The 26868-nt window shown below is 46.0% G+C and overlaps 1 protein-coding gene across 50 annotated transcripts in view; it reads left to right on the top strand.

The window, feature by feature from the left end:
* Positions 1-26868, top strand: part of camk2b1 (calcium/calmodulin-dependent protein kinase (CaM kinase) II beta 1) — a 59476-nt gene that overhangs the window by 24795 nt on the left and 7813 nt on the right. For 7 of the 50 annotated variants that reach the window (XM_035639246.2, XM_035639245.2, XM_035639256.2 and 4 more), the window contains 12 exons: positions 2634-2736; positions 3255-3338; positions 3508-3602; positions 4915-5037; positions 5243-5326; positions 7355-7397; positions 9558-9653; positions 15265-15302; positions 17575-17607; positions 20668-20736; positions 23876-23920; positions 25677-25725. In XM_035639246.2, coding sequence (XP_035495139.2) covers positions 2634-2736; positions 3255-3338; positions 3508-3602; positions 4915-5037; positions 5243-5326; positions 7355-7397; positions 9558-9653; positions 15265-15302; positions 17575-17607; positions 20668-20736; positions 23876-23920; positions 25677-25725 — 862 coding nt within the window. The remainder of the gene's footprint in view (positions 1-2633; positions 2737-3254; positions 3339-3507; positions 3603-4914; positions 5038-5242; positions 5327-7354; positions 7398-9557; positions 9654-15264; positions 15303-17574; positions 17608-20667; positions 20737-23875; positions 23921-25676; positions 25726-26868) is intronic. The other 43 variants (XM_035639258.2, XM_035639257.2, XM_035639296.2 and 40 more) reach the window with 21 other exon arrangements.

The following is a 26868-nucleotide window of genomic DNA, read 5'->3' as shown; positions in this document are numbered from 1 at the left end:
AAGTTGTTTTGCATATCAGAAATGAAGAGAGTTTTGCCTTTCAAGTAATTGTATGCTGATACAAGGATGCAATGAAAACAGAAGGAATTGAAAGGATCACAGTACTTTCAATTAATGCTGCGTATTAATAAACTCATGTCATGAAACGTGCCCATAACAGAGTCTCTATTTGCTTTAATTTCTTTTTTAAATCAAACGTTTTTCAACTTCAAGCTGCATTTTATGCTACCAACCATAGTAGGGCTGCGACTGACGATAATTTTCATTATCGATTAATCTGTTGATTATTTTCTCGATGAATCGATCAGTTGTTTGGTAATGTCATAAAATTGGTGAAAAATTTCGATCGTGATTCCAAAACCCCCAAGATGATGTTTTGTTTTGTCCACACACAAAACATATTCAGTTTGCTGTCGATGTGAGGAGCAAAGAAACCAGAAAATATTCACACTTAAGAAGCTGAAATCATAGAAATTTGCCTTCCCCCCCCCCATAAAAACTACTGGAATAAATGAATCGATTATCAAAATAGTTGGCGACTCCACTTCTATAGAAGTCTATGAGAGAACGACTCTACTCAAATTCATAACGTCAAGGCTTCAAAGACGGCAGCTCTCAAACCAACGGGTGACGTCGCGCTGGGTTGCCGACATGGCAACACGTCACATAGAGAAAACACTTATAGAAACGTTGCTTTCAGCTGTCTGGTTAGGAACAGTCATCATAAAATGTTAGATAATTCTTTGACTTCAAATCTCTATGCACAAAATTTCTTTCAAGCGCCATTGACGCCAAAGTAAAGTGAGCCAGGTTTGACTCGGCACACTGCAGCAACCAGCGGCGTTTCGGACAAGGAATTAGCCAGGAATGCCGCTGCAAGCTCTAGTTCCCCTAAAGTCAGAGACGTTGAAAGGAAAGCAAAGAGAGAAAGCTGGGCATCATTCCATTACAGACTCCCACTCGCGACCCGCTCCCTCCCTCGTCTACGCACCGCAGCAGTTGCCAGTCTTCTGGGCTGCGTGTTCGCGCCTCAAGTGAACGCGAGTGCCGAGGAGATGGAGAGGGAAGCGGCGCCTAACTGTGTGTCAAAAGAAACAAAGTGTCGGTGGTCGCAGCTGCTATGTCGTGCTCCTGGATGTTTCCCATTGTGTCTGTGCACCTCTGTGATGGAAGCGCACGCTTCATCGGAATTTCCTCCAACATCCCGTTTTTGTTTTTTTTGTTTTTTTTTCAGGGATTATCTTACCGCTGCGGTGTTGCCAAGTTCTAACTCTCCCCGTTTACAAAAGAGTTAAGCCTTACCAAGCGGTGGAGCTCGGAGAATGTGACGACACGAGGCGGCCACAGAGCCTCAGGATTACCTAATCTCTCTCTCTCTCTCTCTCTTGATCGTTCCCTTCTCTTTTGGACTCACTTTTAAGTATCCGAGCTTTAAACACACAGTGTTCCCCTGCCCTCTAAACAAATTGGCCGAGGGTAGAGGGCACAGGGAGGAAGGCATGGAGGATGAATGCTGCAGTGCAGACGAGGCAGCGGCGGAAATGCGGCCTAAGTATGCCGCGCGCACGCTCTCTCTCCCTCCACGTACGCTGTACGCGCGCACTTGTTTTGCCGTTCTCAGCCGTGCGCTTCAGCAAACGGCTACGCCGAGCTGATTGGAAGAGGGGAAGGAGTTGTTCGGGGGAAACTGAAGAGATGGAGTCAAAGCCCCCGCACAAAGCGGTTGTGCCACCTCGCTCAATTCGAGTCAGACGAATATTTTCGGGGGAAAAAATTGCGTCACGTTTGGTGTTAACGCACCACACCGCACATTGGCAGACGTATCCCTAATTTCAGTAACGGCCACTTGGAAATCCGTATCAGTCGGGCTCTACTGGAAGATGGAGGGTCGCTCAGCCGCCCGGCCCTCGACGTACACACATATTGATGTATGTGTTACCACGTGAGCCTTAATGTCTTCCTACATACAAACTCAGGTGTAGCTAGCCCCGAGTCATTTTCCCAACATCCTCAATACCATGGAGGTGGACGAATGAACGAAATATATCTTCTTATCATATTCATTCTTTTAGCAATGAAAAGTGCTCTATAAATGAAATGTATTATTATTATTATTATTCCCACCAGTCATTCAGAATTGCCAGCTGCTGTGACAGAGGCCACGACGCAGTGAGAGAGAGAGAGAGAGAGAGAGAGAAAGGGAGGGCAGGGACCAGTGGGGATTTGCAAACCCATTATTAGAGTCCTCCTCTGGCAGAGAATAATGAGGCTGTTACGCATTATCTGGGCCACAGAGATGGAGCCTATAGACCAGAGCGCACAGCGCCGTGAGGGCCAGGACAAGAAAAGCTCCGTGGACTGACTGCGGTTTAACACGCTGCTGAAATGTGGACTCACTTTTGTCGTATAGCTTTTATGTGTCCAAGTCTATGTTCACCTGTTTGTGTGTGTGTGTGTGTGTGTGTGTGTGTGTGTGTGCGCTTTGAATATACGTTCAAAAAGTATGTTCTGTTTTGTTTCCCCGTTCACTTGCAGACGTGCATGAATAGCTGTCTAGTTCACCTCACTAGTACCGCCACTCGCTGACCTCCCCCCCCCCCCCCCCCCCCCCATCTCCTCTTCCCACACTTCAGCCAGAGAACCTGCTGCTGGCGAGCAAGTGTAAGAACGCCGCCGTGAAGCTGGCCGACTTCGGCCTGGCCATCGAGGTGCAGGGAGATCAGCAGGCCTGGTTCGGTAGGTACAGCAGCATACGGGAGGCGGCCGTTTACCCCAAAGCTACGACGGGGCGTTCACAATGACTGCTCTAAGAGAATATGATTCACGTGCAGACGGTGGAAAGGTTTACAAAGATCCAAACTCTTTAGCGACTTCAATTACTTTAATAATTACGCACTCAGACCCTAAAGTTACCAACTTCGGGTCTATGCTTTGTTACTCTTTGTGTGGTTATAGATGTGGAACTGTATAGATGCTCCATATTATAAACTGTTGGAAATGTAAACTGACGTCGCCGGTGCTACTTAGCTTGCAAGTTTGCCCACTTCCTAACGATCATCACTGTGCCAAGTCCCTCACAGTGGACTCGCCCTAATGCCTCAAATCTTTTAAAATCTGTCTTCAAGATCTCAGTCCTTACTGAAGATCATCTTGCCGTCCATACAAGCTGAGCCGAGGATAGCGGCTCCGCGATCTGTTTCCTCGAACTTGTCAATCAATAGTGTGTGTGTGTGTGTGGGGGTTTTTTGCCGCAGGATTTGCCGGCACACCGGGGTACCTGTCCCCCGAGGTGTTGAGGAAGGAGGCATATGGCAAACCTGTGGACATCTGGGCCTGCGGTGAGTTGTACAGAGAGACACACACACATTCATGCACTTCACACACAATACCCATGCGTCTTTTCCTAGATACTGCAATTGAACATACACACACGCACACACACACGCACAAAAATGAGATGCAAAGAAGCATATTTTCTGACAAATAATGTGTGTGTTTGTGTTTCAGGGGTGATCCTCTACATCCTGCTGGTGGGTTACCCTCCTTTCTGGGACGAGGACCAGCACAAGCTGTACCAGCAGATCAAGGCGGGGGCCTACGACGTGAGTTTCCTCCTCTCCTCTCCTCTCACCTCCCACTGGCCTTGTTCCTTTTTCGGGAGCGGTTGACGTTACGTAACCGAGTCGCCTCGTTCAAATTTCAGTGGGGTGCTGGAGAAGGGAGCCTCAACTTCCATCACGTTCAGCGCCGCGCCAAACAGAGAGTCAGTTTAGGTTTATTTTATTCCCTAGGCACATTGAAAAACAGACACAGCTACATTAATCAAAAAGGACAACATCTCACGCGATCAATGAGCAATAATGTGGAAAAACACAAGGAGGCGGGCTCGAATGCTGAAGTGTAAAGGGGGCGGGTCTGACCCAAAGGGGAAAGCAGCTCCACAGGTGGAGGTGTCACCTCCGAGAGAAGAGGGCGACGGACTCTCCGGCAGTGATTCTGGTCTCATGGGGCACAGCCCTCGACACATTGACAAAGTTTGTTGGGCTGTTTCTCGCACTGGGTTTTCTGATATTGTCGGGAAACGCGCCCGCAGGGCGACTAAGAGGCTAAAATGTCGAAGGCACGCGCACCGGCAACACGCTGGGCTCACATCTGGCCTTTCAGTGGCTCAGTAAGTCGTTTGTTGTCCTCTCCCTCCCTCCCTCTCTCCCTCCGCCCGTTTGATGTGGGTTCACTGAAGTGAAATTCACAGAGATTCAGAAAGAGGAATGAAATCGCTAATAAAGCTCAGCTCCAATATGAGAGATGTTTAAAAACTCAGCAGACATCGTTGCCATCAGGGAAGTCAGTTCACAGTTTCGGTGAAGGCGGCGCAGCATCATCAGTTCTTTTATTGGATGGAAAAAATGTCAGATTCAAAATGTCCCATATCTCATGATGCATGTTTTCAAGATACGCACAGACATATGTAGTCTTCAAAATGCAGGGCTCTTGGTGGTATTTGACAAGTTTCACACGCTACTGTACATGATACTTATGTATGATACATTCAAAGACAAACCGAAGCAAAAATCACAGTGACAAGACTTTCGAAAGCTGTAAAACCCTAACTAACAAGGGAATTAAATACATTACATTGTGTAAATGCAAAAATTTATCAATGGATTTCAGTCGGTAAATTTTTTAGGCTTATTTTAAATCTGCAACCAAGTGACAACATACATTGCATGGATTGTGCTACTTGAAGGAGTATGTGTCACAGAACTTAGTTGAGTTCGAAATGCTGTAATACGCTATCACCTGATTTCTTCTTCTTTTTTTTTTGCATGGAAAATGCTTTAATGCTTAAATTACAGCATTTACGTCTGTGCGGCGAGTGAATGTGAAGATGTGCGATTCTGTTTGTCCCCTCAGTTCCCGTCCCCAGAGTGGGACACAGTCACCCCGGAGGCCAAAAACCTGATCAACCAGATGCTCACTATCAACCCCGCCAAGAGGATCACCGCCCAGGAGGCCCTGAAGCACCCGTGGGTCTGCGTAAGTGTCCCGCTGCCCGAGACAGATGTTGTGACATCTTGTACAACTCTGCCGCACTTGTAGAGAAAAAGCACATCTTATTTTGGACTCAACAAAGCGGTTGGGTCACGGCAGACACAAAAAAAAAAATCATCCTTCTCCTCCTGCTTTTCCCTTTTCTCATTTTCCCTTCTCCTTCTTCTTCTCCTTCTTCTTTTTCCCATAGCAACGATCCACAGTGGCGTCCATGATGCACCGACAGGAGACCGTGGAGTGCCTGAAGAAATTCAACGCCAGGAGGAAACTCAAGGTCTGACTGCATGCTCACCCTCGCTCCTCTGCTCTAATACGGGATAAGTCGCTCCTTTCCTCTCGGAAGCGTTTACTCCCTTCCTATAATATATGTGATCTGTAAAATTGTCACGCGCGGCATCAGCTGCTGTGAAACTTTAATTGAACGCAGACGGCATATGTATTTCCTTCACGCATAGTTTCCTCTCTGGCACTGATTTATTGCTGACACTGATACAACAGCTTTAGCCATTTGAGCACGTCGCTGTTCCCCCTGCTGCATTTGGCCAGTCTCGGTGTGGCTCGAATACCAGCACACGGCCAACGTGGAAGGCAGAAACACAGGTGGCCGCAGGCAAATGTTGGAGCATTCCGTCAACATGCCACCAGCAGGAACCAGTTGTCACCTCACGCTCCTTAAAGGAAATCCAGCGCCGGCGAGGTTTTTCGACGTTCAATTACGTGGTAAACAAAGTGAGGTTAAAAAAAAAAAAATTGAAGGAGGGAAATCATGATGAAAATCTTTAAAACATAAGAGTAAATCAAGCAATGCAGACAGGAGATTGGGTAATTCCACGTTGTCGACGGTGTGTTTTGCACACAGGTTATCTTTCCAAACAAATAAAACAATTAAAAATGTTTTATTGAACACTGAGCACATACTGTAATATCAGCTGGAGGCCTCGTGCGGGCCCAACCTTTTTCGAAAATGTTTTTAAAAAAATCATAAATAACGACGAGAGAACGTCAAAAACACCGTTTGACAAAGCAACCCGAACAATATTGAGTGTCACAATCTAGAGCTGCAACACTTCATCGATCAGTAATCGACTACTGAATTGATCGCCAACTATTTTGATCATCAATTTATCCGGTTCAAGTTGTTTTTAATGAAAGAAAAAAGTCAAAATTCTCTGATTGCAGCTTCTCGAATGTGAATATTCTCTGGTTTCTTTGCTCCCCTGCGACAGTAAAACTAAATATCTTTGGTGTTTGGACAAAACCAAACGTCCTCTTGAGGTTTTGGGAAAAACACGCTCGACATTTTTTCCACCATGTTATGGACCAAACAACTAATCGACTAACTGGGAAAATAACCGTTCTGACGTCTCTGAAACTGTAAAGATATTGGTTGGTATTGTTTTTAGTTTTTTTTCTTCTGCTTCTTGACAAGATGATCTGCCTGGAGCTGCCGTGTCGCTGTAGTCAGACTTTCGGGGTGTTTGGTCTCTGCAGCTAAGTAATACGAGTACATGTGTTCCAAACAGATATCTGCCACTGACGCAAATTTACACCCACAGTCATTAGATACTGGCTGTGCTGTGGTTATTGTAGAGCGAGATCCGCTAATGAGATGAGAAGTTCATCGGCCTCCGGCAACTCTGGTCTATTGGCAACTCTGTGCCATTTTATAGCACCATAAAAAAAGACAAAGAAAATAATCAGCTCCAGTTTCAAATGATCTCTGCGCCGCTTTACTCGTCTCTTCCTGTCCCTTTATTTCTTTGTGCCTTCGTCATGTGGTTGCGTGTCTCTTTTCACTCTGTGAGTTGAGCCCGCACATTTTCTTAGCTCATCGCTGACTCCGTTTTATAACCGTGCTAAATTTTTAAAATTCCGTTTGTCCTCACCTTGCCTTCCTCTCTGCCTGCCTGGCCCCATTTTTTCTTTTTTCTTTTCGCTACATTAATAATCCAATTGATTGAGACTTGATTATTTTTACAGCTCGGTTTTCTTTCTCCTCCTAGAGGGGAAAGTTTATGCCGTCGCAAAACACATTTTGTGTTTTAATTAGCGGTGACTTTACATGTCGATGAACATCTCGCACTCCGTATTTCAGAGGCGGCACTTCTTCAGCGGCTGTTGATGAAGTTCAAGTTTTTCTTGTTCTGTCGTGGGTCAGGTCTTTGTTTTGAGTTTCGGAACAGCTTAAAAAACTTCGCGGCGCATCAGTCGGTGACCGAGAGAGTAGTGAAATTGATGTTTTTTTGTAAAGAAATGTCAAAAGTATTATGTTCATTTGTCCATCATTTGTTTTTCTCCGCAGGGGGCCATTCTTACTACCATGCTGGTGTCTCGAAATTTCTCTGGTAAGTGTTGCCTGGACTTAATTCCCCCCAACAACATCCCCCATTGTTGTAAATCTACCTTCCCGTATCTGGGACCCAACATAAGTCGACATGTAATTCATGTTTTTATTGTCTGCATGCCAATTTTATTGATATACGCTAGTACTTCAGTGCTGAGCATAAAAGAAAATCCCTTACAGTCAGTTTAGTTTGAGGAACATGTCACCATGACGGAGGATTCAGGCTCTTAAAAGTGATACTTCACCTAAAACCTGACTTATCCACTGAGTATTTCAGAAGTTAAGAGGAGCATCAATTTAACGCAGAAAATACACAAAAGAAAAGACTTTTCGATGATCTGTTCCGTTACACTGGTAACGGTAAACACCGAGGGACATGTTTGATCGTAAAGCTAAGCGAGCATGCTTTCAAAAGCACAATCTTCACTTCGCCTCAGTGCAACTTCAGCGTTTCCCTCATTTTGATTTGAGTCGTTTCATTTTTTCTAACGGAGCCCGTGAGACGAAACTCCGATGCGGTACTACACTAAAGTACTACAACATCTCTACAACATTTACACGTTGAGAAGCGTATTCAGTTCAGTAAGATATTTGACCCTAAAAGTGTTAACATTCACACTCACTACACAGCAAAGGTCAGCTGTCAGGTTTTTCTTTTGGTAGCTCTGTTCGGGGCCCGTTCTGCGGATTCAGATTCAGAGCTCCGCGCTGACAGTAGTTACGCCGCACTTTCACACTTTGGCCATTTGCTGTAAGTTTGCCACTTTTTGGAACTCGAACCAATGGAAAATAGCGTCGAAAGACAATTAACCACTGTAGCCACGCGTATCTGACAATGTGCCAAACACTGGGGGAAACACTGAATTTGATCAGCAAGCTGTGGACATGTTTCTGTGTGTGTCTTTTCATCTGTGTATATCTATGTGCTATATTAACTGACTCAAAGGTTTAAGAATCTAGATGAGCTAAACTTCAACAATTTCTGTTCCTCGGAGACTGTTTCACAGATGATTTTCGCCAGTCAGCAATGGAACCTCTTTTCCCCCACATTCGACATATAGACGGCGAGATCCGCACATTGCAGCATTTAGCATCAGAGGCGATTCGTCAGTTTGTCTTCATGAGACATTTTCAGCACTGTTGTGGCGTCTGACACGAGAGCTCGTCGCCCGCACCATTTCGCAGGTGAACGAGAAATCGGAATTTCTACGCAAGAACGTCTAAACGCAGCGAAGACAATTGAGTAAAAATGACCGATATTCATCTTTGAAAGGGATTTTATTTGTTTCCGGGGAGGGGGGGGGGGGGATGATGAGGTATCGGAAGAATCCATAGTGGTTTCTTGGTCACGGTTGAACTTGAGCACTCTGTTTTTATTGAAACACAACCACTGAGTCTGTGTTCATGTACAGTACATCTGTATTTCGCATATACAGTATAGATGTATGCCTCTGTCTTGAGTGATATTTGTGTGTGTGTGTGTGTGTGTGTGTGTGTGTGTGTGTGTGTGTGTGTGTGTTCGCAAGCATGCAGCTTCAGAAAACATGACTCACAGCGGCAGCTCTGACACTGTGAGCTCCGCGATGGGAAATGGAAACACACACACACACATATTGACAAGTGTGTGTCACCGCTCTGAATCACCCTTTTTTCTCGCTCGCGCCTCCTTTATTCAAGTGCGAGGTCAGATCAGTCTATGATGTCAAATAATAAGAGACAGACCTTCAGTAATAAATTGCCAGGGCGCGTTACATCAACGTCGAAAGCCGAGACGAGTGCATTACACAATGTCTTAGTGTGTTATCATTATATATCACGAATCATCTGTCCAATCGAACACTTTCGCCCCTTCCAGACATTTTCCTGAGAGTTTTGCTTCCTCGGCGAAAAAATTTCGCTTTGTTTTCATGTCCAACAGCTTTAATAACACTGACTAGATGTCGTACCATCATCCCCATCACCGTCCTAACAATGAGACTGTTTTCAGGCAAACCTCACAGACAAATAATGCCGGCGGTTTGTGTATACAATCTAAATTAATGAGCCCCCTCCCCTCACCCTTGTTCCTGTTGACCTCTTCTTCTCCTTCCGTTCCTCCTCGCCCTTGTAACCCTTTTGCTTTTGTCTTGTGTGTGACTTTGGTATACGACTCTTTGAACAGTGGGCAGCAGGCAGACCACAGCTCCGGCCTCTGTCACTGCGGCCGCGGCGGCAGTGGCCGCAGCCGCCGGCACCACCGCCGGGCTGGTGGAACAAGGTAGCACGGTGGCTAACCCAGGGGCATGCCGACCCCCCCCCCCCCCCCCCCCCCCCAACCCCCCTTCTCTGCCCTTGTATCTTTACTCTTTATTCTTATTCTTCCTCTTCCTCTCTTTCCCCTCTGACGTTTTTCTCGGGCCTCCTCTACCTCCCTCCTTCCTCAGCATGGGAACTCAGAGCATGATGGCCGAACACTTTGCTAACTCCCATCAACTCATCATCATCATCATCAGCAGCAGCAGCAGCAGCAGTAGTGATGTTTCCATTAACCCATTGAGAAGATTTTAGATGCAAACAAAAAATAAACTACTGCGAAGTGTTTGGAAAGAGGGCGTGGCTTTTCTAGGACGCCGTTATGGAAAAATATTTTGAGACAGTTTTTATTAGCTGTGTGAAGCACACAGCAGCTGTTGCTATTTCTTCCCTTGAATTTCTTTGTAAATCAGAAATTCATTTGTGTAGTGACGGAGAGATTTTAATGTTTCATAAATGACTTGAAGGACGAAACCCCAGCTGCTGCTATCATTTCCCATGTCAGCACATCTGTCACCTCCTGCCTTCCATCTGATTGGCTGGCTGCAGTGCTCCCGTCACTGACCCGTGTTCGTCCACTCGTCTTCATCTCTAGAAAGAGCCACAGAGCATGACCTCGACCCAGCCAAACTGCTGTCCTGTCTTCTCTGCTCCTCCTCCCGCCTCACCTCCCTCACATCACCACTCCATTTTACCCCATTTTTCTTTCCTGTATTCCGTCATGTCACTCAGGTCACCTACTTTTTCTACAGCTCCACCAGCATCGCTCACAGTCCCCCGTCTTCCCACCATGATTTCATATCTCACTCCTTTCTCTCTCTCTCTCTCTCTCTCTGTGTCTCTCGTCTTTTCTCTTTCTCTCCTTTTGCTCTGTCTGACAATGACACTGGGAAAGTTCACCCCCGTCACTTTAAGGATGGAACTGCCCGGGAGCTGCCGGTGAATGCTGCATGGGGGCCACAGGACGGGTGCATGCGCTGCAACGCTGAGCGACTGTGGTGCATGGTGAACACTGTGGAAGATGCAAGATTGGGCTGATTCCCCCTTGAGTCAGATTTTTTTAATATATTTTTTACTATTTACAGCACACAGACTGAGCTGTATCTCCCACATAGTCCACACACTGTATATACAGCACATACTGTGTCTACCAATTTTAACTAGTTGTTATACCAGTGTGTGCACTGCCCACAAGATAGAGTCGGCAGTCTAAACGCGGTCTTGCCGTGTTTACAGACAGTATCCAAGAAGTCAATGGAAATGCAGGATTAGGTGCCAAAAATTGCCCAGGGTGCTGCCACCGTTGCCAAAATAAAAATGTCTGAACAAGTTGAAAATGTTTCGGCTGGAGCGAAAATCATTTCTTCTTTTGCGGAGGCGTTAAGACTCTTAAACGCACTGAGACCAGGGAGAGGTAGAGAGAGAGAGACTGAGCACAAATTACAGAAAGAACCGGGAAGAAAAAAAAAACGCCGACACACACAGACACACGGTCAGTGCGTCTGTTCCTGGCTGGCTCGCGGCTGTCGTCCGTGCAGCAGGTACATCAGTTTTCTTTGCGGTGAATCAACACGCGCTCCACAAACTGTACCCCCCCCCCCCAGTGACTCTTATTTACTTGTCTGAGTCCTTTAGCTGTTGTTTGGTCAGAGAAATATCTGGCGTCCTGCATCGCCGGCTGCCTCCACCAATCGGCTCCGCTTCCCTGACCTCCGTTTTGCTGTTAAACCCGAACGTTAAGCTTCACAAGCATTCGGTCCGGGGACCCGCGGTGATGCAGCGCGGCGGATTTCTGAGGGCGTCTCCGTGAACGGGACCCCCCCCCCCCCCACAAGTGGGGCACAGACGACAAAGAGCCTCACATAACAGTCTGGCAACTGAGCCGAGCAGACACAAGTGGTGGCAGCGTCCTTGTTCCCGTGGCCCACTGGGACCCCGCAGTCCTCTCCGCGTCCCCCAGCCTGCACTAGGCTCTAATCAAATATTTATAGTGGGCCGCCTCCCCCTATCAGCATCACTCTACCTCTCAGTGGCGTACTGGTAGAGCCTCGCTCTGTCTTGCATGTTCATACACGCACATCTACAATCCCCACGCACTGCATCTTTCCCTGTGACCTCATGCAGGAATGTGAAGTATTCAAATGTGTTTCCTTGGCCTGCGTAGAGAAAAGTTCTTGCACCTGACGAGGTCCCTTTCACGAGTCCACGCCCATCCCCGCTTCTTGCATCTTGCGTGTTTCTTTTGGTTTGGGGAATTTATCAGTGATAGTTTTGTTTTTTTTGTTCTGTTTGTTTGTCTTAATCTCTTCCTCCTCTCTCTTCTTGCTTCATGTGTAATTTGTGGCAAGGTAAGGAGCGCTCAGTGCTTCTTCGCCTCCTGTTTGAATCAAGCTACCCTTGCTACTTGTTTTTTTTTTTTCCAGGTTTCCACGGAGATCTCACCCTCATCACTGGAATTCGAGCCATTTTTAGCGACGTTCAGTTCAGTGCACTCTGACAGAATAATGGTGTTTTGGAAAGAGCACAGGCGAATACCCTCATGCCTTTCATTCCTACTCCTTCTCAGCCTTCTCGCTCTGCTCTACTTTTCGTAATACCCCCCCTCCTCCACCGAGCCATCGGAGAATACGGGAGAGTGAACTTGACACGTCTCTGACCGCATTTCAGTCTATTCATTTTTCTTACTGAGCCCGTAAGACGAAACTCCGATGCGATGCGAGGCGTCGTTCTCATGACCCCCCCCCCCCCCAGCGCTTCTCTATCACTTCCTGCTACTCCTGAATATGCGGACCTCGCTTCAAGCATGAATTTTCAATATCACTGAGACACAGATGTGAAAAAAAGTAGGAGCTAGGACAGCCAGGACTAGGACCGTGGCAGCAATGTATTATCCACGCCGTCTCTCGCCTTTATGGGCATGTCTTGATCGTTGTTTTCCTTTTCGAGTTAAGTCTTGAAAAGTCGTATTCATTTAATTTGAAGAAAAAGTGAGACAGAGATTAAGACAGAAAAGAAATCCCAGGCTGCCAGAAATAGTGTTTTATATAATGGGGCTGGCAGCTGATGTGATAGAATCTGATTCGACTTGAAATTGCACTCAACCCCTTAAAAGGTCCCAGCAAGGATTAGAACTGTGGGAGAGTAAGAGAGAGAGAGAGAGAGAGAGGGGGAGAGGGAGGAGGACTGTGGAACTAGCAGGTGATGGGATCTGTTATTTCCCAAATGAATCTTGCTCGTCCTTTCTTTTACACACTAATGTACAGAGCAGACGGATTAGGGATCGTGACAGACCGCATGTGTTCAACTCATTCTTGGCCCTTGATGTAAAAACAACGCTTTTCATTAACGGTGACGTCTGAACTATAATGTAGACTTTCATTAAGTCTAACACTAAAAATACAGACCCTGTGAATAATTTAAAAGGGGGAGAAAAGCTTTGTAGTCTTGTGTGTAAACTCCCTCACATTTAGAAACATTATTCAGTGGTTGCCTGCAAATTTAATTAAATCAGGTGGGGGTATGAGGCGGTCGGTACAGAAAAAGGACTGAGCCATCTTTCCTTTCTCTTCTTTGACAAGCTCTGGCTATTGCGCATCCCGTTATTGATCCCTGATCCAGCCTGTCGATCAATCATGCAAATCTCATTTCTATTGTCTGGATATTTCAATAGCCAAAAAGATACATTCCACCAAAATGGAAAAATTGTTAAAGTCATTACTTCCTGTATTGCCTGAAGTCCTTTCTTGTGCGCATGAACTTGTATGATCCCAGTCAGCCTGTGAGTTCATTTACCCAAAAAACTGCGCTCTCGTTCGCTCGTCCAATCTCGTCAACATCTGGTGTCTTGTTAGCGTTAATCCTCCGTCGACATCCTCGCAGACACCAGCATCACGGAGAGTCTGGCTCAGATTTCGTATCTCTGGGTGAACATCTATCTAATGCAATCGGACCACCTTACTATCCGCACTTTAGCACAGGCGCAGTCACCGCAAATGCCCTGCGGACCTCCTCGCGTTGTCTGCACGCAGTTTTCCTCTGTTGTGAGGGATTATGGGTATTACGCTCATCAGTGTATCCTTCTTCTTCCTCTCCGCTCCTCATTACCCTTCATTAGAGACCAGACTGAAGACTAATCCGCATCAAGGCCTCCACAGAGTTCTTGAAGGCAGGGCTTATAGTTAGGCTTAGCACGGCATCCAATCTTTGTTTAGGCTTCCCCGCGGCCGCGAGGGGAAGCCATATTCCAGTATACATTTGTCTTTCACTGACAACGCATTGGATTGTTACCAAGCAATCGCGCTGGGTAACTACTCTCCCGTCAGAGAGAGGTTGGGAAGCAACACTGAAAATGAAACCAACTTGCTTTAGTCTATAAAGGTGACATATTATGCAAAAAAACACTTTTTCAGTGCTTGTGCCCATAAATGTGATTATCCGTGGAGCCTGCCGTCCCACAAACTGTGAAAAAAGAGCACACTGTTGTTTTAAGTGAGCTGGCTAAACCCTACAGCCCGTCTCTGAACGACTGGTTCAGATGTGTTTCCCACTGTGATGTCACAGTTGGCCTCTTTTGGGTGGTGACCCCGCCCGCAATCTGAGAATCTCGACTTTTCTGGTGAAGGGGCGTGGCATCTCCTACACATTTTGAAATCGGTTAACCAATCACAACAGACTGCGCCAGCTGGCCAATCAGAGCAGACCTAAAATAAATCCAGGCGTTTCCGACAGAAGGTGAAAAGAGGAGCTGCAGGAATGGGCAGTATGAGAAAACTGATGCCCTTTCTGAACATTGGAGCATGTGAACCTTTTCAAGAGGTAACACACATTAAAAGTATGAGCCTGAATAGGAGTATAATACGTCCCCTTTAACACCGTACGTCGTTGTACCGTCTCAGATCTAAAAAAAAAAACACTGAACATCGCTCTCGAGCGCCTATCTAGTGTAGCTAGTTATTTTTTTCAATTACTTACACAAGTGTGTCATTGCATAATGAGCTCGCTTATTGATTGCTGGCAAACGGTTGTTATTTCAGCTGCACAGCATCACTGGAAGGAGGAAGAGAAAAAAAAACGCGTCTGTGTGGGTAGAAACACGCAACACGTCAGCATCCGACTTTTTCTAACCATGATTTGTGACATATTACACACCAGGTTGTTGTTTCTTAAGACTGGAAATTGTGACTCACACTTCACGATGGTGTCCGTTTTGTTAAAAAGGACGGAACACAAGGCCTCACGCGGATCGCAGTGTCGGGCGAATAAATCAATGACTCTGACCTATTCCTTCTATCTGGTGATTTCTGAAAGTGGCAGGGTTTCTCAGCTGGAGAAGTTAAAGTGCTGCAACTGTAAAAAAAAAAGAAGAATAAAAGGCTAAACACTTTATGACGAAGGGGCCGAGTTGTCCGGTCACTCCCAGGATAATAGATTGTGAAAAGTCCAACAACTGTCCTCTCTGAAGGCTCCAACTTAGCAGATATTGATGAACAGTGGATCATTGTTGCTGTACTTTGCTGTTTCTGCTCATGTCTCCGCTCTGACCATTTTTTTTTCTCCACCTGTGCTTGTCATTGCAGCAGCTAAGACCTTGCTCAACAAAAAGGCAGATGTGAAGGTAAGGGTCTTCACTTCCTCCAGTCCTTCCACCTTCCTCCCCTCTCTCTCTCCTCGACTCTCCATTGCTCAACTTTTTCCAGAGCGACAAACTCCCGCCTCCTCCTGCTTCCTCAGCTCCGCTATTTGCGTCTTTCTCACCAATCCTCTTTCTTGACAGTCGAGACGTGTTTCTTCATCAATCGCGTGTCTTGTCGTGATCTGATTGGATGTGTTATTTCTTTTCGCGCGAGTGAAGACTGTGGTTTTGTTTTTTTAGATAGTGTGTGTCCGTACTGGGGCTGTTGTGTATGGCGAGCTATTTTAAAGTAAAGATATTCACAGATTATCTCTTTTTTTTTTTAAGCCACAGTCCCTGCTCTGGTTACGTATCTGTGGACACACATCTGTGTTTTTTCCTTTTCTTTTTTTGTGTGTATATGCATATATCAGCCCTGCATGTCGCTCGCCAGTGCACAAGCCTCAAGTAGCACATCCCTCTGAAAGCGCCCTTTATATTTGATTTGGCATTATTCAGCTTATTGCCACCTCTCCATCTCCATTATTAAATGTAACCATCTGTCAGCCCCCCTCCATCTCATCCCTCCATTTCTGTCTCTTCCTCCTCATTCGCTGCTTCCTTTTTCCCGCTCACCCCATCTGGTCTTTTAACCCCACATTCCTGTTTCCTCGTCCTTTTTAATGAAGATCTCTCCCCATCCCACGCTCGTGCATACACACGTCGCAGTAACACGTCCCACGCGCGGCCTCCATGAGTGTGTCTGTCTGCGCGTTCAGTGTGCATGCAACAAAGTGTGGAACATGGAGCACATGCAAATCGTCGTGCAGTTGTTTGTTTCTGCATATTTAAGTGTATGTGTGTGTGTGTGTGTGTGAGTGTGTGTGCGTGTGAGAATACACCACATTTTTCAGTTTGAAAGGAGAATTTATGTGTTAGTGTGCCTGCACATCGAGAGTGTGCATAAGCGTGGGTGTCGCATGTGTGATTAGCTCATGTGCATGTGCAGCAGTGCGTGTGTGTGTGGGTGTGTGTGTGTGTGTGTGTGTGTGTGTGTGTGTGTGCGCGCGTGGGTGTGCGTGCGTGTGCGTGCGTGTGTTTGAGTATGCCCCCCCCCCACCCCTCCCACTCCTCTCTGCTCAGTCGGTTCAGCAGGGAATGTGACTCTGGTTCCAGGAATAGCTGCCAGTCTGGACCCTGGAAACTCAGACGACAGAAATAGACACTCACTTCCACTGCGGCGCACTCATCGCCTAGCAACAGCCTCCCCACACACTCGCCCCCAAACCATTTCCAAAGGCGCCCGTCTTCGCTTTGCTGCCGTCCCCCACTTTCCCTACTCCTTCCCGCCCTCCTCTCTTGTTTCTCTTCTTCCCCGCACATGTCCACTCTGTTCTCGTGGCGACCCTGACCTCCTGTCCTCGGCCCGTCCTCCTCGTCCTTCTTCTTCTTCTTCTTCTTCTTCTGGCACCAACTGCACGCCACCTTCAGCCCCGCGTGCCACCAACTACTGCCCGTAAAAGCCGCCTCATTCGGCATTTTAATCAGTGTCAGTACATCGACCACACACACACACACACACACACACACAAACACACACACACACACACACACACACACACACACCGGGTCTGTTCTTTAACTCCTTCTAGATTTTGAGATAAAACCCAACCAAAAGATCCCAACAGCCTGTTTCCACTGTGTTTTTACCGTACTTTACAATCACCTATGGCCCCAAACGGTGCTAATATTTCATTAGTGTATTTAATGCTACATGTAAAAAAAACTTTTTAGGCGTTAAGAAAGCCTTAAACTTGAATTTAAAATGAGTTGTGGGAGAGTGATTTAGTCTTCTGACAGTAGAAATGACCCTGTCTTGATCTTCTTTCTTCTTCATCTCCTTGTTTCCCCCCGAATGCTGTGAATTTGTTGACGGTGGGTCACAGTTGTTTCCGTGATCTGCGTCCTTTCCTCCACTTGAACCACTGCTCCTTTCCGTCTGAGCTTGCACCTCCCCCACCTTCTTATTTGAATCTCATTTCTACGAGGCAAAATGCTCGTCCTCCTTCTTCTCCTGCAGCCTGCGCAACCGTCAAAGTGTACAAGTTTTGGTTTAGACTGACAAGTTCTCTTCTTGTTCTTTGTACCAGTACATTCACTTGTTGTCATTGGTCACTTTAACCCCCCCACCCCCACCCCTCTTCTCTTCTACTATCCATCTGTCCATCCGTCAATAAATCATCCATCCATCAATCCATCAATCGCCTGAGGACAGAAACGCAAGTCCAGCTCTACTGTTCAGTATATGGTGAGCATGCAATTTATGCATCTGCCCATTCGTTCCTCCTTTTACCCTCCACTCTCCACTTGACTCGTCTAATTGTTTCATCCACCTTTTCTGCTGCCGTTTCTCTCTTTTCATCGGTGGAGTCAAGTCTCCTTCCCTTCACTTAAAATAATAATCTGTGACACAGTGGGGCCGGAAGTCACGGTGGTGCCGACCCCCGGCAAAGTGCACCAACCCTGACGTTCTCTTGAAAACGTAATGGAAGCAGGACGTTTCCATCAGTTACTCCGGGGAGGCCGTTCCATATCTGTCGGGGGGATCTGGACTCTTTCTGAACAGAGTCTGTGCTCGTCGTTTTTTAATAAAGAACTCTTTGATCTTACACATACTCACAAACTATAACGTGGGAGTAGAAGTATCTGTAGGTGGGAGCGTCGATGCTCCTGGGCCCGCCTGTAAGCACCGACCAAGGCATCTTACACTGTATTTAATTTAGACTGAATTAAACGGCAATTTGCATAAAGATAATAAACAAGACAGTAAAGCTTCTTTTTTTTTTTAGTGAATTGGAAGGGAATCTGACCCCTGACCATTTTCTCTGCGCCCCCACCATCTCTTCCCCCCTTGTTCTCCCTCACTACTGACTTCTCTGCCCGCCTGTGGATACTTTTGCCCACTTTCTCCTTCCTTGTTCCCTGGAAACATCATCACACCACGTCAACTGTGTTCATTGTGAAGACGTGTCTCAACGCTGTCTCCACGTACGACCTCTGACCTCTGCCCTGTGAACTGAACTATGTCCCTCCAAGTTGCGGCGTTTATCGATATGTCTGGAAACGTTGTCGATGTTTGGGAATTCTGGACGTCTGGCCGGTCGTCTCTGTCGCTGGCGGAACCTTTGGTCGGGACGGCTTCGGTCAGATAATCGCTTTGGTTAGCTCTGGAATATATATCACCGTTACTGCCTGTCGAGGCCGTGGCAGCGGAGTGATGGCTCACGACGGCTTCGGCTGGTTGGTTTAGTGTGTGTGTGTGTGTGTGTGTGTGTGTGTGTGTGTGTGTGTGTGTGTGTGTGTGTTTGTGAGTGTGAGTGTGTGTGTGTGTGTGAGTGAGAGCATTTGTTTGAAATGTCTGTATGTCAGCTCACTGTCAGCTTACGCCAGCTTTTATTTTCCAGGCTGCTTTGTGTGTATGTGTTGTGTTGTGTTTTTTCACTGGTGTGTGTGTGTGTGTGTGTGTGTTGATGTATAAGCTCTTTCCTCCTTGTCTCCTCTCCTCTCCTCTCTCAAGTGTAAGCCCTGTGACTTACGGTATTCATGTTATGGTTAACAAAGAGACCTACACACACACACACACACAAACACACACTTCCATCTTGCAAGTCAGTGTGTCACTGCGCATGACAGATCACCACTGGACTGGACGGCTATCAAACACTATGCATTTCGTCTGTGCTCCTTCCAGGACATCTGCAGTTCTTGAAAAGTCTTCTCCTGTTTTTTTGCACTGATTGAAGGTTTCTTCAAAAAAGCCTCAGAATATTTTTTTAATCTCATTTTCCAAAGGTTGAATTAGTTATTTTTTACAGTTGGTTAATCCATCCATCCATCCATTTGTCCGGTGTCTGCTGCTCATCCAGCTCCAGGTCTCATTTTAGTATTAAATAAAAAGATGACAGCTGAAGCAATTTGGCCAATTAATCACTTAGTTGACCAACGGGAAAAATAAATAAACTATTCATAACTGATTCATACTTTCAATCATTTTTAGGACGATTTGCTGCCCTAAATCACAGAACGATGAATTCTCCAGCGAGTAATGACATAAATGTGAAATACATGTAATAATGTTGACATATATTTCGCATTGCACTTAATTCTATGACTCATCATCCATGCTGCTTTTTTTAATTGTATGTTTCACAATTATAAAAAAGCTTCTGAGGTAAGCAGGTTATTTAATTCTAATCGTTGGAATTAAAACGTCTTAAATGTAACTTCAGCTTCGTGGTCCTTGACTTTCATTTGCAGCGGCGGAGGAAGCTGAATTCTCTCACCCAAAATTCACACCGTATTAAAAAAAAACCTTAGTGGGGCATTAAAGTAATCAGTGACTCCTCTCGACCTCCAACACTGACTAGTAAGAAATGTCTCAGAAGGGAAAGTGTTCCTTGATTTGCAAAAAAGAAAAAAGAGAAAAAACGAATGGTAGCTGACTTTTTACAGCGATTTCGCTTCTGTGAGTCACTTCCCCCGCCCACGAATCGGTTTCAAGTGAACATCTTTTGAAGCAGGACTTACAATTAATGTAATGTAGATTCAGTGCAGACATCGTGAAGTTATAAAGGCGCCGGCGGCCCTCTGATGTGCGGTCTTCAAAGAAGCACTTGATAGCGGCTCATGAAGGTGATTCATTATTATGTGTCGTCTCTCACAATCATTGATCGTCATGATGAAGATTAGATCCAAATACTAAAAACACAAGAGGAAAACAAAACAAGCACTTAATAGCTACAGTAAGTTTAAAAAAGGGCCAGAAGCAAGAAGTGGACATGTCCCGTATGAGGTGTTAGTGAAATTGTATCCAAAATGAACATGTTCATACATGCAGCAATAGATAATTGCACTTTACAGATAAGGTACAGTTAAAATAACAGCCTTAGTAAATAAATAGATAGATAAATAAATGTGAGGTAGGACATTAAGCCATGCTAATAATATATGGTTATATATGTATATATTAATATTTACAGTACATAGTAAAGGTGAATGAATTTTTGTCCAATGGAAGATTAAAAAAAACAGGGTTTTTTCGTAAATGTACCTTCAGGCACAACAAAAAAATCTCCATTCACCTCAATGGAATTACAGCAGGTGGGAGAATTTTCATCTGAAAAGACAAACCACGCCTCCTTGACCAAAAGACGTGACTTTCACAAACTCAAGCTCCAACGTACAGGAGCGAGTGTACGAGTCAAAGCAGAGACATAGATTCAACCGCACAAGCATGGACACACACGCACAAAGCCACCTCTTGTTGTTGTTAACACTCTTGTTGTGTCTCCTCTCCTCTCCTGCACAGCCCCAGACAAACAGCACCAAAAACAGCATAGTCACCAGCCCCAAAGGAAACTTCCCTTCACCTGCACTGGTATTTACCTCCGAACCCTCCCTTCACCTGTATTCGCGTGCGTGTGTGTGTGTGTGTGTGTGTGTGTGTGTGTGTCCGTCTGTCCCACTGCCTCAGGACCCTTACTGTACCTTCCACCCCACTGTACGTCCTAAACCAGCAGGTGGTGTCAGGAATCATCCCCCCACTTGCAGGTGGAGGATGCTGTGCGACTTGATAGCGTGTCATTCTCTGTGTCAGCGAGTCTTTTTTGCCAAACGGGAACAGACAGCCAATGCCGGCCAGGACTGTCGGTACGATTTACCCTTTCCTTCCTAGTCATGCCTCCGTGGAGAAGCTCGTGCAATCATCCTTCTCTCCCGGCGGCGGCGGCGGCGGCGCGAGAGTCTGTGAAGTCGGCTGATTTTGGCTGGAATTCAAACCACGGTGCTCGCCGGGCTCCTGGCGCATTGGCACAAACCCCTCTCTGTGAGCATTTACAGCTGCGAGGATGGTTCAGAGGCGTGTGCAGGTTGTTGGTTTTTTACTTAGCGTCGTCCCTCCGGTGGGAATCTTCCAAGTTGCTTTTGCTCAGCGAGTGCTTCTCTCCTCCATCTGTGTGGACGTGATGTTCGACGTTCATCCGATCGTGACTCGTCGACATGGGAACCGGTACAAATTTAATTATTTCAGTTTTTTGGGGGACGCCACATATCCATTAGACATGGAAGTGGTTAGGGATATTTTAGCCCACAAACTTTATGTTTAGGTTTTAAAAAGGGACGTCCCGATACGATATTTCAAATCGGTATCAGGGCAATATTGGCCAAAATGACTGGATCGGATATTGGAAGAAATAAGAAGTAAAATCCGATCCGATACATTGCAGTTAACAAACCAAATAAATGCCTATTTATGCGTCTACTCAGCCTTGAACGACATTTTGGCATCATATTTTCATGTTAATTATTGTTATTTAATTAAAAGTTTGCAGTTCAATTATTTTTTTGCTTGTTTGAACGGTGCTGACCATAAAAGATTCTGCCAAAAGCTTTGTGAGAAATAAAACAGCAGTATTCAATAACTCAGTCATGTTGCTGGATATGTGTGTGTCAAATCAAATCATTGCAGTTATATTCTTATATTCAGCGAGCTTTTTTATTTTAAAGGTTGTGAGATGACGCACGACGTCTCTGACACTATTCTGATATTATTGGAGCCAGAATAGCACATTACAGTATATCATGCTATTTATATAACCAGGCCAGTAGCCACCTTCAATCATAAATCACTGGCAACCGAGTCCCGAGTGCCACGGTAATGATCTCACCGTCTCAGACACGGAACACAGCTGAGGACTTGGGCAAGTTTGGGTTTTGGGTTTGCTCCGTGGCATTCCTGCACACTAAATATAGCTACGTCACACTGGCTGTACAAAGGTCAATCTGAGCATGTATGTACAGTATGTATGTATTTCCTCTCACCTGTTCTCATCGTGTGATTAATCGATCACTGGTTTGGTTTATAAATATCAGAAAATAGGGATTTCTTTGTATTCTTCTAGAGGCACCAAGTCTTCAAATCAAACGCAAGTGTAAACTTTGGATGATATTTCCCTCAGCAGCGACACAAATCGCGTAGGACTTGCACACGCAAACAGGCAAGCTCACTTGGTTCAGTATCATAAAATGGTCTTAAAAGTACGATAACATTGTTTATCGCAGTTGTTTCCGGGACAGTATATCATGCAACAAAAAGGAGTTATCGTGACAGACCTACTCGCCCAACCTTCCCGCTGATCTGCAAACCCGAGGTACTTTGTTCTCACCCCCTCGTCATCTCCCGAGTTGCCGCCTGCGCTTGTTGCCCTGGGAAATGGTTGCCCTGACAACACCACCATCACCACCGCCACCAGGGAGACAACTGATGATTGGTCATCACAAAGGTGTCACCTCCCCGGGAGTTGTAAAGAATATGGGTGGCGGTGATGGTGGATTCTGTTTTTTTTTTCACGTGACAAGTTTCTAGCAGCCTGTGCTGAGCTGCATGAAACATGTACACATGCGTCTCCATTCTGAATCTTCAGCAGCCGGCGCTTAGGATTCAGCAGCCTAACCCTACGTAGGGGGCACCGAGAAAGCAACGCTGCACCAGTACGAATGTACAAGTCCCAGTATTTGAAAGGAGCCGTCAATCGTGCTAAAAATGTTTAAAAAAAAAATGGTCACAGCAGAAAATTAAATAATAATGATCAGCACCAAAAACTTTAGTAAAAAAAATAAACTAAACTAAATAATAATGTTTTTTTAAAAAAAAAAGACAAAACCATAAAATTAGAAAACATTAAGGCCAGACAGAATAGGTATAGGTTTTCAATTTCCGTTTGCAAATGTCAATATTTTCGGCTCCTCAAGACCAATCACAGGAAGAATCATACAGGATATCGCTTTTTTTTTCTTTAAATGCGCAAACGTTTGACAAACGCACAATTTCCATACATAGGTTTGGATGCGTTTTCATCTTGCGGGGGCGTCTGAGGTCTTTTGGCTGTGTGCGTGTGTGTGTGCGTGTGTTTGTGTGTGTGTTTGTACGTGTGTGTGTGTGTGTCTGTGCCTCGTAAGATGTCCAGGCTGGTGTGTTTATCTATGTCGGATTATGCATATTGTATGAGCCGGCTCTTTTTCCCCATCGTTTGTTTGTCCCTTTGATTGTACAATTCTCTGGATTCGGTACATATTTGCATCATTCGGGAGGCGATGGAGGCATTTATTTTTTTTGAGAATTATGCACAGCAGGGCGCTGCCGAGACGGAGGACAACTCGGCAAAACCCTGGATGTGTGTGTGTGTGTGTGTGTGTGTCTGTGTGTGTGTGTGTGTGTATATGTGTGTGTGTTTGTGTGTGTGTGTGCGCGTGCAAAGAACAAATCTGACTCCAAATTACAGTTCCAGTTCGTCCACCCACTCTTGTCACTGTGGAGGATTCTTCCCTCTTCGCCACCAACGTTAACAAGCACTTTCTCTTCATCCAACATTCATATCGCTCTGTCCTCCTCTGTGGACTCCATCTCTGTCGACTTTTTTTGTGAAAATCTTTTTTCTCTCCCCCTTTTTCTTTCTCTCCTTTTCTCTCGTTCATTCCATCTTCCTCCATCTCTCCTCCTCCTCCTCCTCCTCCTGCAGGAACCTCAGACAACCGTCATCCATAATCCAGTAGACGGAACAAAGGTACACGTCATTCCCCCTCTCCGAACCTGCTTCCTTGTCCTTCTTCGTCATGCTCCTCCTCTTCCTCCTCTTCCCGCCTTTTGATCCTTCTTTTTTATTTACCCATCATGCATCTGTTTGAGGGCATTGGTTTACTGATGCGTGTGAGTCTTAGTGTGTGTGTGTGTGTGTGTTGCTATGTAGATAAAACACTTTATCATCTGCTTTATATTATTAAGGGAACAGGGGATGCATGAGCAAATTTAACACACACACACACACACACACACACACATACACAATGGTATAAAAGACAGAAGGTAATTTGAGGAAAGGTCCAAAACTGTGTTCATTTCACCAATAAATATAGTTTAACAAAGACTCAGGGGCTTGAATCTAATTTTAGAGTAGAGCAAGTTGACAAAAAAAGAGCTTCACCATGAATAAAAAATATCAGTATCATCCAGTCACGTGCTTCTTCCTCATCTCGCCTTCGCTCTGCATCATCGCGCCGCATAGTGAACCGTGATACTAATGATTCTGTGTTTGAACTAAAATGTTATCAGATCATACTGTAGAACTTTTAGATTGTATTTGACAGCTAATTGTCATGTAGCATGTAGCAATGAGATTATGGATTTTACATTTTTAATTCAAATAGTTTGATGTACAATTGCTGTCATTGATTTTTGGTCTCATATTTGTACCCTGTCATTTTTCTACCTCAGCTGCTGCAGTCGGGGTGAATGTGTGTGTGTTTGGAGGTTATGCATTAGGAAAGGAATATTATTGCAATGGGTGTGTGTGTGTGTGTGTGTGTGTGTGCGTTTGTTTGCATCTTACTTGACCTCTACAGCACTTAAAGCCGGGACACACCCAACCGACGGTCGATGAGTGTGTTCCGCACCGTCGAAGTTGTTGTCAGTCGGACCGAGTCGGTTGATGAAAGAGATCGCTGCGATTGGCTGTTCAGATTTAGCGAATCAGAGCATGAGGAGAAAAAGAAAGGGAAGTACGAAAGAAAGCCAACGAGGGCAATCTGGGTCGACGTGGAGGATCGACTGATCAACATGATCCAAGACGAGGCCGCCTAACGATGAACCGGTTTCCCGGGTCGGCCCACTTACTCAGCTAATCGGAAAGCAGAAGCTAACCTCTCCTCTAGGGACAAAAAAAAAAAAAAGAGTCAAGATGGCCAAAGGCAGACGGACGCAGTCGATGGGAAGTTTGCACGTGACAACTCATTTGGCCTGCGAGGATCCACGCCGCGTTCTTCTTGTGGAAATCCAGTAGATGTGTGGAGCACATCCCGTTGAGTTTTCTGCCAGTCGCAGCAAGAGGCGAGCGCTCCCCGTGGAGGAATGACGTCATTTGTCCTCACGATGTGATGCACACACGCACACACACGCACACGCACACACACACACACACACACACACACACACACACACACACACACAATGGGGGAGAAGCAGAGGGAGGTAGAAGAAAAAGAGCTTTCACACCAGGAGTAAAAGAGTCGGACGGACTGTCGATGAGGCGGCGTATCAGGCTGATGGATTCGGTGGCATGGTGGTTTGACTTGTGACTAACAAGCGTTGTCCTTGTTTCGGCGTCTGATTTCGGTTTCGACACTTTTCTCAGCTTTAGTTTTAGCGAAGACGCGGCCTGGCGCCCCCTGCTGGCCCGGTGTTGGGACCGTGTGATCTACCCACGCCTCTGATATGTGTTTCTACCATGCTCCGGCCCAAACTGACTCCCTGTCTCTGATCTCCAGGAGTCGTCGGACAGCAGCAACACCACTGTGGAGGACGAAGACGTGAAAGGTAAGAGAGAGAGAGAGAGAAAACAACGGCAAAGCGGAGGGAATTTTGAATTGTACCGAAGCGATTAAAAGGCCACAATATCTGTGGAATCGAAAGTTTTAGAGCACCGATTTCTGTGTCAAAATGCAGCAGTGAACAGCTTGTGATCATAAATATCACATGAGACAGACAAAGTCACGATAGACGCTTCATGACAACCGACAAGAGAGCGAGGTCAACCGCAGAGCAGAGGGTCGGTCGGTCGGTCGGTCGCCTTTCGGCGGAGACTGTTGTGTCTTCGGACAAACTCGGCTGTTAGCGTTCAGTTGTACATGAGAGACAATTATCGATTGTAAACTCCTCTCAGCAGTGAACGCTGCTCTTTCTCACTGACGTGATCGTCGCACCTGAACGAGTCCGACTTGCTGTTGCCAGTCGTTTTTTAACGGCCTGGAAACTGCAGGTTTAACGTTCAGACAAATCCAGATAGTAGATCTGGTAGATGACTGCTTACTGACCCCTCATGGAGTCCGGCTGCATTGGTGTGTGTGTGTGTGTGTGTGTGTGTGTGTGTGTGTGTGTGTCTATGAGGGGGGGTTGGGGGGGGGGTCTGTGAAAAGTAAACTGCATTGCAACATTCTTGGCATTTGGCCGAAACCTCAATACTGAGAAACACCCACCTCAGGAATACCAACATGACCGTGTGAGGTGTTAGCTTGCAGAGTTGCGTAGTTGTTTTTTCTTTTTTTTAAGTCTGTGTGTGTGTGTTTGCATTTGGTTCTGGATCTACTTATCTATGCCAGCACACTCAAACGCCCGTGTGTTCTCCACATCTGAGCACAAAACGTCTAAATCGGGTCACGAACGCATCGTTTTCGGCGCCAAGACAGAACAGAATGTGCTTCCATCTCCTCCTCCTCCCCTCCTCCATCTCCTCTTCCTCCTCCTCCTCCTCCTCCTCCTCTTCCCAATAGAGGCTTTGCCGCTACATGTCACGAATTCCCCTAGCAACCGCTGCAGAGCCATCACGTGCAGGTCTGCGAGAAAATGAACCGGTGCGAGAAGGAGCACCGCAACGCGTCACACTAGTAATCGAGGGCAACGATCTTACTGGTTAAATTCTAGATTTAGATCTTTGGAAATGTTCTCGAGAAGACGGAGTTG

Source organism: Scophthalmus maximus, chromosome 19 (assembly GCF_022379125.1).
Source record: "Scophthalmus maximus strain ysfricsl-2021 chromosome 19, ASM2237912v1, whole genome shotgun sequence".
In the NCBI taxonomy this organism is placed as follows: Eukaryota; Metazoa; Chordata; class Actinopteri; order Pleuronectiformes; family Scophthalmidae; genus Scophthalmus; species Scophthalmus maximus.
The sequence above is the reverse complement of the archived record's forward strand: the minus strand, read 5'-3'. Positions and strand labels throughout refer to the sequence as shown.